At 45.5% G+C, this 14,564-nt stretch overlaps 1 protein-coding gene across 2 annotated transcripts in view; it reads left to right on the forward strand.

The window, feature by feature from the left end:
* Window positions 1-4,954: 4,954 nt before the first annotated feature.
* KCNB1 (potassium voltage-gated channel subfamily B member 1) overlaps window positions 4,955-14,564 on the forward strand; it is a 135,008-nt gene continuing 125,398 nt past the window's right edge. The window contains exons 1-2 of one of the 2 annotated variants that reach the window (XM_043984334.1): window positions 4,955-5,435; window positions 7,090-7,838. In XM_043984334.1, the coding sequence (XP_043840269.1) occupies window positions 7,272-7,838 (567 nt within the window). In that variant the 5' untranslated portion in view covers window positions 4,955-5,435; window positions 7,090-7,271. Of the gene's footprint in view, window positions 5,436-6,117; window positions 6,176-7,089; window positions 7,839-14,564 lie in introns of those variants that run through there. The other variant, XM_043984335.1, reaches the window with a different exon arrangement.

A 14,564-nucleotide genomic window follows, 5' to 3' on the forward strand; every position in this document is an offset into this window, starting at 1 on the left:
TGTAGCACAGTGTCCTGTGTATAGAGTCTGATGATGTTTCCAAATTTTGTCTTTATCATTGATCTCCTGTGTGTGACAATGTTGCTTCACATCTATTTTTTTTTTTGGTGGAGCAATGAGGGTTAAGTGACTTGCCCAGAGTAAGTGAATCCAGGGCCAGCGCTCTATCCACTGCATCACCTAACTGCCCTCACTTCACATCTATTAGTCTCAGTTTATTTATGTATAAATCGAGAGGTAATGATATAGAGTAATGGCAAGATTGAAATTAAATGTAATTATATATGTAAAAATCTTTGTAGCCAAAAAGTGATATGCAAATACTACCTCTTGCCTGGACTACCACAATGGTCTATTGACTCCAGTTTCTCTACTTCTCTTGTCTCTCCAATTCATACTTCACAGCGTTACCAAAAGAATCCTCCTGATATATCAATTTGACTGTTTAACTTCCCAACCCAGAAACATTTAGACACTCCCCACTGCTATCACAAGGATATAAAGCCAATTTCATTAGGGAGTCTATACAGGGAATTTTTTTTAAGGGTTTTTTTTTTTTAAGCAGGGCAATGAGGGTTAAGTGACTTGCCCAGGGTCACACAGCTAGTAAGTGTCAAGTGTCTGAGGCCGGATTTGAACTCAGGTCCTCCTGAATCCAGAGCCGGTCCCTTATCCATTGTACCACCTAGCTGCCCTCCAAAAAAAAAGATTTTTAAGATAAACATTACTCGAGTGCTTAATCATAAAAAGCTAAAGACAATTAGAGGGCACAGTGGATAAAATGGTAAGCATAGAATCAGGAAGACCTAAGTTCAATTCTGCCCTCAGACATTTCCCAGGTATGCAACCCTGGGCAATTAACTTAGCCTCTGTCTGCCTTAGTTTCCTCACTTGTAAAAATGGGGATAATAATAGCACCTACCTGCTGGGGTTGTTATAAATGAGATAATATTCATAAAATGCTTAGTACAGTGTCTGGCACATAGTAGGTATTTAATAAATGCTTATTTCCTTCATAAGGGACATTACTTTTATTCTAAACAACCTAAAGAAAAACAATTTAAAAATTAACAACTGAACTTTGTTTTTAAAATAGAAGCAAAAAATGAGACATGAAATACCAATTTTTGGAGACGTTAGGTTATGCATAGGCAAGCTTGCCACACTATGCACACACACTTGTGCTTCCTATAGAACGAGAGCCAAACTATGCATTCTGGCATTCTAGGCCCTACGCAATTTGACTCTAAGCGACCATTCTTGTCTTCTTTTACTCTACTGCCCTCTTCAGCCTTTTTTCAGTCACACAGGTTGACCCCCAGACCTAGAATGCAGCACTCTCTCATCACCTCTGCTGTTAAAATCTTTCTTTCAAGGTCATCCCAGATATCATTACCCATGTGAAATCTTTTCCTGGCTCCCCAGCCCAAAGTGATTTATTTCAACTCCAATTCTCCTTTAGCCCTTAGTCAGGAGTTCTTCTTTACCCTCATCACATTCTTCCTTGTATAATAAATATTTCTGTATTTTGCATTCCTGCTCCCCAACCCAAAGTTGAATATAAGATCATAAAGAGCATGGGACTGTGTCATTTTTCAACTTTGCATTTGCAGCAATTAGTATAGGTATTTGTGCATAGTAGGTGCTTAATAATGTTTGCAAAATGATCTTCAATAAACATGAGCTATTTTTGCTATTATTTGACTCATTGGTAATTGAAGGGAACATAATTAAATATTGAACATGTACAAGTAACAAACACATTGGCAGGGAACATTCCAAAGCCACAGAATGAAATTTCATTTCAGTCAAAATTAATGGCACATTTATTAACATTCAGGGCCCTGGGCTATTGCCCCCAAATCATTTCTTATTTGAGTTGGTTCCTCTGCCCAGGGGCAGCCATTAGCCAGTTTTGTAAACATCCCTAAAAACCACATTATCTTGCCTCTGAGTGCCCCAAGGGGTGTTAAGGCTCCGCAACATCATTGCTCTGGGGGCTATTGAACTGTTCCATTGGGCTGGGCACTGAACCATGAACCAAGATGAACTGGGCTGGATTGGGCTGGCACTGTGGAAGGACTGGCAAGGCATGCCCAGGAAGGGCAGGGAGGAGGCAGCAGGGAGGAGTGGGAATGCAAATATAATAAATAATGCTTTTTTTTTTTTGCTTCAGGCATTCCCCGAAATAACCGACTGTTTGACTAAAGTCAACAAGTTCCACGAATATTTATTAAGCACTGACTCTTTGCTAAACCTTGCTGAGGGACATACAGATGAATATAGTTCTTGTCTTCTAGAAATATAAAGAAGGATTGACAGATATCTTAAGGGACTTAGAATGCAGACCATCAGAACAAGAAGTAACTTTAGAATATAGAGTATAGAATGAAGGTAAGAGCCAGAAATGACCTTAAAATATAGAATGTGGAACATTAAAAGTTAGAAAGGACCCACAGCACATAAAACGTCAGACATGTTAGGGACCTTAGAACATAAAATATCAAAACTGGAACAAAGAACAAATGTTATGAGATCTAGAAGAAGCCTTAGTATACAAAAGAGACTATCAGAGCTGACTGGGACTTTAGAAGTCACATAGTCCAACATCATTTGATAGAAGAAAGAAATATACAGTATGTTTTTCAAACTGTATATATTCACCCTGAGGAACTAAACATAGTCTAAAAAAATCTGCAAATCTGGACATAAGAATTTGAATGAAAATGGCTGATATAGTTTCAGTACTGGTCTTCCACAGGTCTCATTGCTTCCCTTACAGTCAGAACATAACAGTGCTATTATAGACTTTGGGAAGGGTGTTTTCAAGCTGGGAAACATGCTTGCAAATTGAGAGATTAAAAACAAAAACCATCTGCCTCTGCTGGATTTAAAGGTTTATGTTTGGGGAAGTGATGTTTCTCAGTTCCCAAAGGCTTAGATGGACTGATAGACCATTTAGAAACCCCTAACCACTTGTCTAGCCTTGAAGCCCAGAAAAGAATATTGTCAGATATTCTCCTTGGCCCAAGACTCTCTAAGGCAGAAGTGTCAAACAGGCAGCCCATGGACCCCATGCAGACAACACTCCCAAGTATTGCCTGAACCAGATTAATCTAATTAGAGGGGCTGCTAAGTGGCGCAGTGAATAAAGCACCGGCCCTGGATTTAGTAGTACTTGAGTTCAAATCCGACCTCAGACACTTGACACTTACCAGCTGTGTGACCCTGGGCAAGTCACTTAATCCCCATTGCCCCACAAAAAAAAATGTAATTAAAAAATACAATAAAAGATAGGTAACATTACATTTTAAAATAAGTCAGCATACAGCCTGTAGGGATCCTTATGTACAGATTAGGGAAGTCTCGATCTGAGTTTGACACCAGTGTTCTTAGGCACTTCCCAGGTGGTATAAGCTTTTGGACAAAGCATAAGGGGAGCAAGTGAACAGGTGAAAATATGGAATCATAAAATTTCAGAGCTAGAAGGGATCTTAGAGGACATCTAGTCCAGCTTTAACAGAAAAACTCTCTACAACATCCCTGGCATGTGTCCATCAATCTCCACTTGTGAGGTCTTCACCTCCAGTGATGGGAAACCCACTACATCCTGAAAACAATACATTCTACTCCTGGAAAGTTCTAATGGTTAAGAAGTTTTTTTTCCTTTAATTGAGCCTAAATCAAGAACTTTCATGACCAAGGAATTGAAGCGGTTAATATAAAAAAGCTTTTATTGAGCATCTGTATATAAGCATTGGTTTAATGTGGCACAAAAAGGGCAAATGCTTTCCCATGTATATTACAGTGATGAAACTGGCTAGAATTAGCCATGCAATCTGTGACTGTGGAAGAACTTTTCATTTTGTGATGCTAAGTATCAAACCTGTGATAATGGTCTCATTAAAGAGAATACTTTTAAAAACTGTTTTATGGGGCAGCTAGGTGGTGCAGTGGATAAAGCACTTGCCCTGGATTCAGGAGGACCTGAGTTCAAGTTTGGCCTCAGACCCTTGATACTTACTAGCTGTGTGACCCTGGGCAAGTCACTTAACCCTCATTGCCCTGCCAAAAAATAAACTGTTTTATTTTGTTGGTAAATGCCAGAATTGGAAGGTCCTTGGAACATAGAATGTCAGAGCTAGGAGGGGCATTTGAAATCATCTATTTTCCTAATTTTATAGAGGAGATGATTCAAACTATGTAAGAGCACAGAGAAGAGAAGAGTCACTTTTCATGTTGGGACCTGGGGTGAAGAGGAGAGGTTGATCAGAGGAGGCTTGGCAGAGCTGATGGTATTTGAACTAGGTCCTCAAAGGTTGAATTGAATTTCAGCAGGCTGGGATGGGCATGGTAGGCATAGGAAAAAACATTTCAGTTATATAAAAAGGGGCATAAACAAAAGGTCAGAGAGAGGAAAGTCTTCCACACATTTGGGATACAGTGAATTTTCCAGTTTACCCGAAGCATCAAGTATGGAAAGGAGGGCAGAATACAAAGATAGAATAGGGCCAAACTGAATGCTAATGGGTTTGGAATCTGACTTATTGCCTTTTATTTTATTATTTTTCAGGGTAGCTTTGGAGAGAAAGAGCAACTGGCAGGTTAACCCAGTTGAAAGAAAGCACCGTGTAGTGGGAAATCCCTACACTTGGAGTCTGGACCTGGACTGAAGTTTCATCTCTGCCACTTACTGGGCAAGTTACATTCCCTCATAACTTAGTCTCCTCAACTATGAAGTGAGAAAATTACATGAAATAACATCCAACATCCTTTCCATCTCTTCCATTCTGTGATTTCTGTGAATGGAATCGAGCTCATCCCCCACCCCCATCCCTGCAGAAAAAAAAAAAACCACCATGCGCTCTTCTTTCTGTCCGGCCAGTCAAGAGTTAATGCGGCCCTCAGTCTTTCTTCCATCCTGGAGATGGCGCTGTTTGGCCTCTCTTGCCTGCTCAACTTCCAAGGCTTTTCCAAACAAGTGCGGGACAGAATTGCAGGCAATAGCCGAGGCTCAGACCAGACTTGTTGATCTCCGCGAAGAGGCGGCAGGAGGAAAGCCGAGAGAGGAAGTCGAGCAGCCCGGATTGAGTCCCCCCAGCAAGCCTGCAGCTTCGTTTTTTCTCTTGCCTTTCCCCCTCAATTGCATTTCCTCTTATAGCTACATACACAAACCCAGACACACATACACACACACTCAAACATTCACACACTCACCAGACCCAGCACTCGAATATTGAAGATTAAAGACGCGTTTGCAGCCGGGATTGGGCGGAGGGGAAAGCAGCAAGCGGCTGCCCAGCGGAGGGAAGGAGGCCTGGCACAGCCCTGGCCCCCGGGCTGGGGGCGAGCTCCGCCCGCCCGGCTCCCACCCGCGCGGGGGGCCGGCAGGGGCTATGCCAAGGCCCTGGCGACCGGAGGCTGCCGCTGAAGAGGTAGGGGACCGAGCTGAGGCTGAGGCTGAGGCTGAGCAAGGATGGAAGGTTGGGGTGGGGGGGTGTCGGAGGTGGGGGGAAAGATCTGCTGGAGGCCAGGACGCTGCGGGGCGGCGGGGTGGGGGTGGAGTGTGTGTGTGAAGAGGGAGACGCTTTCCTTCCCCTCTGGTCCCTAGTCCAGCGCAGCCTTCCCGGGCCGCGGCTCCCGGGCACTGGCCAGGGACAGGGGGACAGGGGCGGGGGGCGGGGAGGAGCTGACTTGCTGATTAACCTGGAGTACCCAGCTCCTCTCTGGACGTGGAGGGCGATGGGGAGCGGGGGGTGGGGGTAGAGAAGGAAAGGAAGAAACCTACGAGAGCTGGGGAGCAGGGGGGAGGGGAACACCACCATTCCCAAACAGCTGGGAGCACGGGGCACGGATGGGTCGAGGCAGTCGGGGTCAGAGACTTCCCCTTCCCCAGGGTGCGCGGGAAGAAAGAGGACAGAGAGGAGGAGAAAAACATTTGAAAGATCAGAAAATGCAGCCCAATTCCCCGCCTTCTTCTTCCCCCCCCTCTCTTTCCCCCCTCTTCCCCCCCCCCCCCCAAGCTCGGGGAAACGCGCAGAACCGGAGTTATAAAAAGCATCTGCAGGAGGGAAAAAGAGGAGGAGGAGTGATCCGCGGAGGTGGGAGGGAAAGAAAAAGGAAGAGAAATGAGGCTGGCCTGGGAGGACTCCTGCTCCCTCTCCCCCACCCCCATGTGTGTCTGTGTGTTTGTCTGTGTGTATCTGTGCGTCTCTATCTGTAGATATCACAGGTCCCAGGTCCTTTGACTCTCATTCCCCTCTGGCCAGGTCACTGTTAGGCTGGGGCGGCGCGCCCCGGGGTTTAGAGGTCACTGAGGATGGGGAGAGTACGAGATTCAGAGACCTTAGGGGTCTCGGAGGGTGTGGGGCGTGTTCCCTTCGAGGAAAATCTGGGGACCAGAGACCTAAGAAAACCACTGTCTGGACACCCTATCTGGTCCCAGGCCCCATTTACTTTCTTCTCGCCTCTGTCTCTACCTTATCTCTAGGCAAATTGGGAAGGAGGGGAGAAAGCCCCAAAGCAATTTACCCTCTCATCATATAGTGCTTTCTGGAGCAAAAATGGAAACTATCTTTTTTAAAACACAAAGTTTTTCCTTTAACAGGGCCCCTGACGCCTTTCTCAGGCTCTGATGGAAGGCCCCAAAGTCATTAGGTTCAGCACTTCGACGGGGCGGACAGCGCCCCTGGGCTCAACTAGCGCCTTCATCCTGAGCTGGAAGGGTTTCTTTCGGAGCTCAGGGGCACTTACCCGAACCTCCTCCACCCCCTCTTCTTCGGGATCCAGGCCACAGACTGGAGGCTGAGTGTACCGCCTCAATCCCCCCCTCCCCCTCACCTCTGGGTAGGGATAGATGGAAGGAGGCGGGCTTCAGCACTAACAGGAGGGACAGCGCTCTGGTCGCTCCGCCTTCAGCCCAGAGCCTCTTAGCCCTGAGGCTCAGGCGTGCTGCCGACTGGGTGGACAGAGCGGCCTCCAGACCAACAGACAGTGGGAGGGAGGGAGGGGGGCGTCTCTGGCTGGGCTGGGGGTCCAGGCCGCCCCTGCCCAGGCGCAATGAATTCGACCTCTGTTCCTGTCTTGCAGCTGTCGGGATGGAGGTGAAGGGGGACTCATGAGGAGGAGCCACCGCTGACAAAGACCTCCCTCCAGGGGGCTGGCTCCAGCTCTCCCAGCCCCCCTCCCGGTCGCAGGTCGGACTTACTGATCTATTCACTTGGGCCAAGGGGGGGCGGGAGGGAGGGCGAGTGGCGGCGGCCAGACCCGCGATGCCGTCGGGCATGACGAAGCATGGCTCCCGTTCCACCACCTCCCTGCCGCCGGACCCCATGGAGATCATCCGGAGCAAGGCATGCTCCCGTCGAGTCAAACTGAACGTCGGGGGACTGGCCCACGAGGTCCTGTGGCGGACCCTGGACCGCCTGCCCCGCACACGGCTGGGTCGACTAAGAGACTGTAACACTCACGACTCGCTCATGGACGTCTGCGACGATTACAGCCTGGACGGCAACGAATACTTCTTCGACCGTCACCCGGGAGCCTTCACATCTATTCTGAACTTCTACCGCACTGGCAAGCTGCACATGATGGAAGAGATGTGTGCGCTCTCGTTCAGCCAAGAACTGGACTACTGGGGCATCGATGAGATTTACCTAGAGTCCTGCTGCCAGGCTAGGTACCACCAGAAAAAGGAGCAAATGAATGAGGAGTTGAAGAGGGAAGCAGAGACCCTTCGGGAGCGAGAGGGAGAGGAATTTGACAATACATGCTGCGCTGAGAAGAGGAAGAAGCTATGGGACCTACTGGAGAAGCCCAACTCTTCTGTGGCTGCCAAGGTAAGTCTGGGCCAGGGAAAGTCTCTTTTCTCCTGGGGAAAAGCCGTGACCAAAAGGGGAGGAGGAGAGCAGCCTCAGAGACTGTCTTTGGGAACTTCGTGGTAATGAGGGACAGAAAGAGAAAAAGAGAGAGATACTTGAGAAGCAGGTTGTGAACTCTAGGGTGGGAATGAGCAGCAGAAACAACAGCCTCACCCTCTTCATTTTCCTCCTCTACTTTAAGAGGCTGAGCTTTTCTTCAATGACCCATGGGGGGGGGGGCTTCTCCACACTCCCCCAGATCAGTCACAACATTGGTTCTCTAGTCCAGATATGAAAAAGAATGTTCTCTTTCCCACTAAAATTTGATGGGGAAAGTAAAGGAGGTGGGGTAGGGAGTGAAGAATTGCCTAAAATGGTTTACTCCCATGGGATTTCTTGTCCCAAAGAAGAACTAGCCCATCTTAGGGTTAGTTCTTATTTTCATTTCTTGCTCTTATGCACTGTCCTCTTTATTTATTTCTGAGGCCGTGACTATAATCCAGTAACAGGTCTTGGGAAGTTCGTGCCCAAAAAGCCTCCAGTAAGATGCTTACTTCGGCTCAGTGGATTTATCTTGCTATTTCAAGGTGTGAGGTAGGGGGTTTCCTTTAGATTCTGACTTGCTAATAAATCTTTAAATGTCTTATCATTTTGTGCTTCCCCATTCTCAGAATGAGGGAGGGGAGAGGAGAGGTACCTTCCTATCTTGGTAAGGGTCAGTATCTGTCAAGAGGTCATTGAGCATGTGGGTTTACAAGAGGCATCTTGGGTTAATCCTCTTGTGACCTCTATGTGTTCCTGGGAGAGAACTGGTTATCTTCATTCCTGACAAATTTGTGTTGTGGAATTTTCTTTAGCCAGGGTTAGGCTGGAAAGAATCGGAAGAAGTAGAATGTTAAGGCTGTTACTGGGTTGACCTACCAGATATGAGAATCCCCACCCCCTATAGTCTCTCTCTCTCTCTCTCTCTCTCTCTCTCTCTCTCTCTCTCTCTCTCTCTCTCTCTCTCTCTCTCTCCCCCTCTGCCCCCTACTTCTGCCCACCCCTATCCAGCCCAGTTTTCCTTTCCTCCTCCTCCTCTATCCTTTATTCCCTAATCCAGTCTTTGAGGGTTTCAGAAATCTAGTGGAAGTTCTGGGAAACTGCATGGTGGGAAGAAACAAGAGAACCTAGCCTTGTGCCATTGAGAGGGAAGTGGATCTGATGAAGTTACTAAGGTTCCTTCCTGATGTTAAGCTAAATTCTCCCCTTTTGTTGAGCAGCTAGAACTGTCCATAGTTGATCAGGAAGGGGCTCAGGGATATTTTATTATCATGGAGGTGAACTGAAGCAGAAACCTCCTTGCTGTCAAATCCATTAGAGGTGACAACTGCTGATGATTTCCACCAACAGGGTCAGTCCCACTGAGCCAGTGCTATTTGGAGTTTGTAAGTAGCCACAACTACAGCAGGATCTTGCTTTCGGAAGAACCACGGAATCTCAGAGCTGGAAAGGGTCTCAGAGATTATGTTGTTCAATCAGTGCCTCAACAAGAGTCCCCATTACCAAATATTGGATAGGTAGTTAGTCAAACAGAAGCTTAAAGCTCTTCAGTGGAGTTGGGGGACCACTACTTCCCAAGGCAGCCCAGCCTACTTCTGAAGAGCTCTGATTGATTGTCAGGAAGTTTTTTTTTCCTGACATCAAGCCTAATTTGGCCTCTTTACAACTTCCGATCTCCCTAGTTCGGCCCTCTTCAGCTAAACAGAACAAGTGCAATTCATTTCCCATGTGACAGACCTTCAAACATATATAAAATAGCTCTCATGTACACCCTAAATCTTCTTTTTCCCAGGATAAAATTCCCTAGTAACTTTGACCAATCTTCATATAGCATGATCTCCCCTCTCATGCTAATAACCACATAGGGAATTCAATTTTTAAAACTCTGACAAACCATTCCACTTTGTTCTTTTAAAAGTTTATAATACCAATAAATATCTGGTATTTGGGCCATCCTGAAGTAAGAGGGGAAAGGAGATGAGTTACCTTGGATATCTAATGTAATTGTAGTCAAGTCACTTCATCTCTCTGGGCTTGGATTTCCTCATCTGTAAAATGAAGACAATAATACTCTTACCACCTACCACAGGATTGTTTTGAAGAATGCTTCAGATATAATTTCAAGTCCACTAGTCAGGAGCATCTTCCTAATCTATGAATAATCTATGGGAATAATAGAAATTCAGGAAGGAAGAATTGGAAAAAACTTCAATGATCATTAGTCCAACTCCCCCATTTTATAGCTGAGAAAACTGAGTCTCAGCGAGGAGAAAGACCTTGTTCAAAGACACATTATACACACATACATACCCATATGTGAGCTAATGGTATAGCAGAGACAAGAACTCATATCTCCTGACTCACGGTCCGGTGCTCTTTTCTCTACATCATCATGGTTTTCATTATAAAGATGTCTGATTTCTCATGATTCTCCATGATTTCTTAGCCTTATCAGGCCAACACGACAGTTCATCTTGCTTTCCAATCTAAGGCAGTGGTCCCATCTCCTTCTGCCAACTTCCTGTGTGACCTTGGACAATCTCCCACTTCTCCTCAGATATCAGTTTCCTCCTATGTAAAACAAGGGGATTGGACTCAGTCATCTCTAAGGTCCCTTCCAGCTCTAAAATTCTGTGATCAGTCAGCAACTGGCAGGCCCAATTAAATTAGAGTCCTCAAGGTGTTCCCTTGCCCATCTCAGGCTGGTCCTTAGGCAGTGTCGAGGCTGATTCCTGCCGTCATTACTCACTGCTGCCTTACTGACTGCCGTTGTCTTTGGGATAATGATGCTGTGTTTGCCAATTTCTCGGTGTCTCACATCTTTGAGGTATTTGACCTGTTATCAAAGAGCTTCTAAAAATACCGGGTAATATTTCACTAATTGCTCTCTTCCTGTCCTCCTTGAAGAACATGAGGTACTAGGTTACTTGGGTCCCATCCCTGTGACTGTCTGGTTTTCTCCCCACTTTCCCCATTCTTAGCCACTGCCAATCCAGCCTTGTTTCCCCTTGTTGTCAGACACGATTGCTATGGAAGTGGGCTGTTCTGAACTCCTTTCCCATAACACAGCAGAAGTAAAAATAAAAAGAAAGGAGAAGACTATTTGACAAACCTCTCTTTTATCACTTATCTCTAATTCCCATTACCTCTTGTAATGGATCAGTTTTCTCTTTTATCTACTGTTGGTTATGAATATATTTGCACATCTTTTTTCTGTTCCTTGAAATATTCGCTGTAATTTTTATTCACCATTTCCCTCCTGCTTCTGCAATTTTTCTTTTGGCTCCTATGTCTACTTATTCCTTGGATTACCAATCCCTCCAGTCATGGGAGTGTGTGCGTGTTGATACTGTAGCTCCAGCTCTTGTTTGGGGTCATCTTTTGAACCAACAGATATAACTCCCTGTTCACTCTGGGATCTTTTCTTTTCAATGGAAGTAGCTGAAGTCTTCAGCACTGTCCTGAGAGTCAAGACTCCTGAGTTACATATCTATGCCAGTCATTAAATAGCTGTGTGACCTTTGGCAAGTCATCTCCCCTAATTTGAGCCTCTGTAAAATGAAACAATTAGACTCAATGATAATCAATAAATATTTTCAATCAATAAACATTAATTCCATGCCTACTATATGCCAAGCACTTTGCTAAGTGCTAGAGATTCAAAAAAGAGGAAAAGGACAGTCCCTGCCCTCAAGGAATTACAATCTAATGGGGGAGACAACACTCAAACAAATATATACAAAGCAAGCCATATGCAGGATAAATAGGAAATTAAAAGAAGAAAGGCACTAGAATTAGGAGTTAGAAAAGGCTTCCTATAAAAGATGAGATTGAATTTGGAACTTAAAGGAAGCCATTGAAGTCTGTAGAGAGAGTTAAGGAGGGGGAGTGTTCCAAGCATAGTGGGAGAGCCAGAGAAAGTGCCTGAACTAAGTGATAGATATCTTGTTTGTGGAACAAACAGGAAGCCAGGGTCACTGAATCAAAAAGTCTATGTCGGGGGCAGCTAGGTGGCACAGTGGATAGAGCACCGGCCCTGGAGTCAGGAGGACCTGAGTTCAAATCCCGCCGCAGACACTTAACATTTACTAGCCGTGTGACCCTGGGCAAGTCACTTAACCCCAATTGCCTCACCAAAAAAATTTAAAAATAAAAAAGTCTATGTCAGGGAGGAAAGGGTAAGAAGACTGGAAAGGTAGGAGGTGACTAGGTTATGAAGGGTTTTGAATTCCAAACAGAACATTTAGCATTTGATCCTGCAGGTAATAGGAAGCCACTGGAGTTTTTTGAGCAGGGAAGGTAGAGTAACATGGTTGGATTTATACTTTAGGAAAATCATTTTGGAGACTGAATTGAGAATGGGTTGGAATAGGGAGAGACTTGATTGCATAGCTGGATCGCCTGCCTCAAGTGGAGAGCAGTGGCAGAGGGAAGAATGGGGCATATTTGAGAGATGTTGCAAAAGCGAAATGTATAGACCTAGCAACAGATTGGACATGGGAAGCGGGGAGGCAGAGATAATGAGGAGTCAAGGATGACTCCTAGGTAGCAAGCCTGGCAGACCAGGAGGACCGTCTTACCCTCTACAGTAATATGGAAGGTAGGAGAAAGGAGAAAAGATAATGATTCCAGTTTAATTTAAAATGTCTACTGGACATCCAGGTTGAGATATCTGAAAGGTAGTTGCAGATGTGATACTAGGAGGTCACCAAAAAATCTAGGGCAAGATAGGTATATTGGAAAATCATTAGCACAGGGATGGTCATTACATTCATGAGAACTAAAAAGATCACTAAGTGAAGTACCACAGTGGGACAAGAGAAGAGGGCCCAAGATGGAACCCTGAAGGACACCTATGGTTAGAGGGCATGATCCGGAGAAGGATCCAGCCAAGGAGACAGGGGGAGTGGTCAGATGAGTAGGAGGAGAGCCAGGAGTGAGTATTGTCCTGAAAACCGAGAGAGAAGAGAGCTTCAAGGAGGAGAGAGTGAGCCACAGGGTCAAAGACTGAAGAGAGGCCAAGGAGAATGAGGACTGAGAAAAGGCCATTGACTTTGACAACTAAGAGATCATTGGTTGTTTTGGAACCTTAAAAGTCTTTCCTCTTATTTCAGACATTTTGGATTCTAAGGTCCTTTTCTAACATTCAGTGTTCTATGGGCCTTCCTCTAAATCACCTACTCTCTAAGGACCCAAATATCATTGGCTCTCATCCCTTCCTGGTGTCCTAAAGGGAATACTTGTCGTTTTCAGAAGCTTTAACATTACCACAGGTGTTACGGTGGGATGCAGGGGAAGAGTGTGATGACAATGAAGACCCTGAGCAGAGAGGGGTGGGGTGATTCCCTGTCTAACAAGAAACCTCAGCAAAAGTTGGAAGCATGCTAGCAGTGAGGGGGCAGACAATGGCAGCTGGCATGGCTAGCTAACAAGTAACATTTTTTTTAGTGAGGCAATTGGGGTTAAGTGACTTGCCCAGGGTCACACAGCTAGTAAGTGTTAAGTGTCTGAGGCCGGATTTGAACTCAGGTACTCCTGACTCCAGGGCCGGTGCTCTATCCCAAAAAGTAACATTTTGAGGTCCACTACTAGATGTTGGCTTACTAGTTGGAGACTAGCGGATTATTCAGTCATTCCTTCTGGAAATTAGAGATGGTGGACAGAAATCACATGGCTGGAATGTTTTTTCAGAGATGACAGGAGAATGAGCCAGTGAGTGTCTGTGTATTATACAGGGAAGAGGCTGCAAGAAATTGCAGTATCCACTTAGGTATTCAATTTTCCTAGAGATCTGCTGCAGTCTTGGGTGTGATCCACCAGTGAATATCATTGTTCTTCAAAAAATTATGATTTTAGTTGTTGTGGGTATTTCCTTCACCAATACAGCTCATAGCCCCTCCATTCCTTCATCAACCAATCAATCCATGAGCAATTATTAGGTACCTACTCTGTGCCAGGTACTGGAGCTATAAAGATAAAAATGAAATAGCCCCTGACCTAGAGGATCCTCCTACATTCCATCATATATTGGTGACAAAGGTAGGGCTGTTCTTCTAATACTGGGTCTTGTTCAGCATGGTGTAGTGGAGAAAGCATTCTTTTTGGAGTTAGAGACCTTTATTTCAAGCCCAGTTCTAACACTGGCTGGTGGTTTGACCCTAGGTAAGTCCCTTAACCTCTCTGAGTCATCATTTCCCCAACTACAGAATGGGAGTGTTAATATTTGTATTATATACCCACTTGGGTGTTGTAAAGAAAGCTCTCCAAAGACCTTTTTTTGCCGGGGCAATTGGGGTTAAGTGACTTGCCCAGGGTCACACAGCTAGTAAGTGTCTAGTGTCTGAGGCTGGATTCGAACTCAGGTACTACTGAATCCAAGGCTGGTGCTTTATCCACTGCGCCACCTAGCTGACCCCTCTCCAAAGACTTTAAAGCACAATGGATGTGAATGATTATTTCTACTGTGCCATGGGGGAGTGGCCTCCTTCAGGGTGAGCCCTTCAAGAAGAAAGGATCCACCTACTAGCTGAAGACATCACAGGACCAGTTCATAGGGGAAGGTGACGTTCTTGGGAACTAGAAAACCAAGAGGAGATAGGTGCTCAACTGAAGACTGTTCTTAGTTGAGAGTTATGCATCCAAATTCCTAACCCAGTCTCACCT

Source organism: Dromiciops gliroides, chromosome 2 (genome assembly GCF_019393635.1).
Source record: "Dromiciops gliroides isolate mDroGli1 chromosome 2, mDroGli1.pri, whole genome shotgun sequence".
NCBI classification, from domain to species: Eukaryota; Metazoa; Chordata; class Mammalia; order Microbiotheria; family Microbiotheriidae; genus Dromiciops; species Dromiciops gliroides.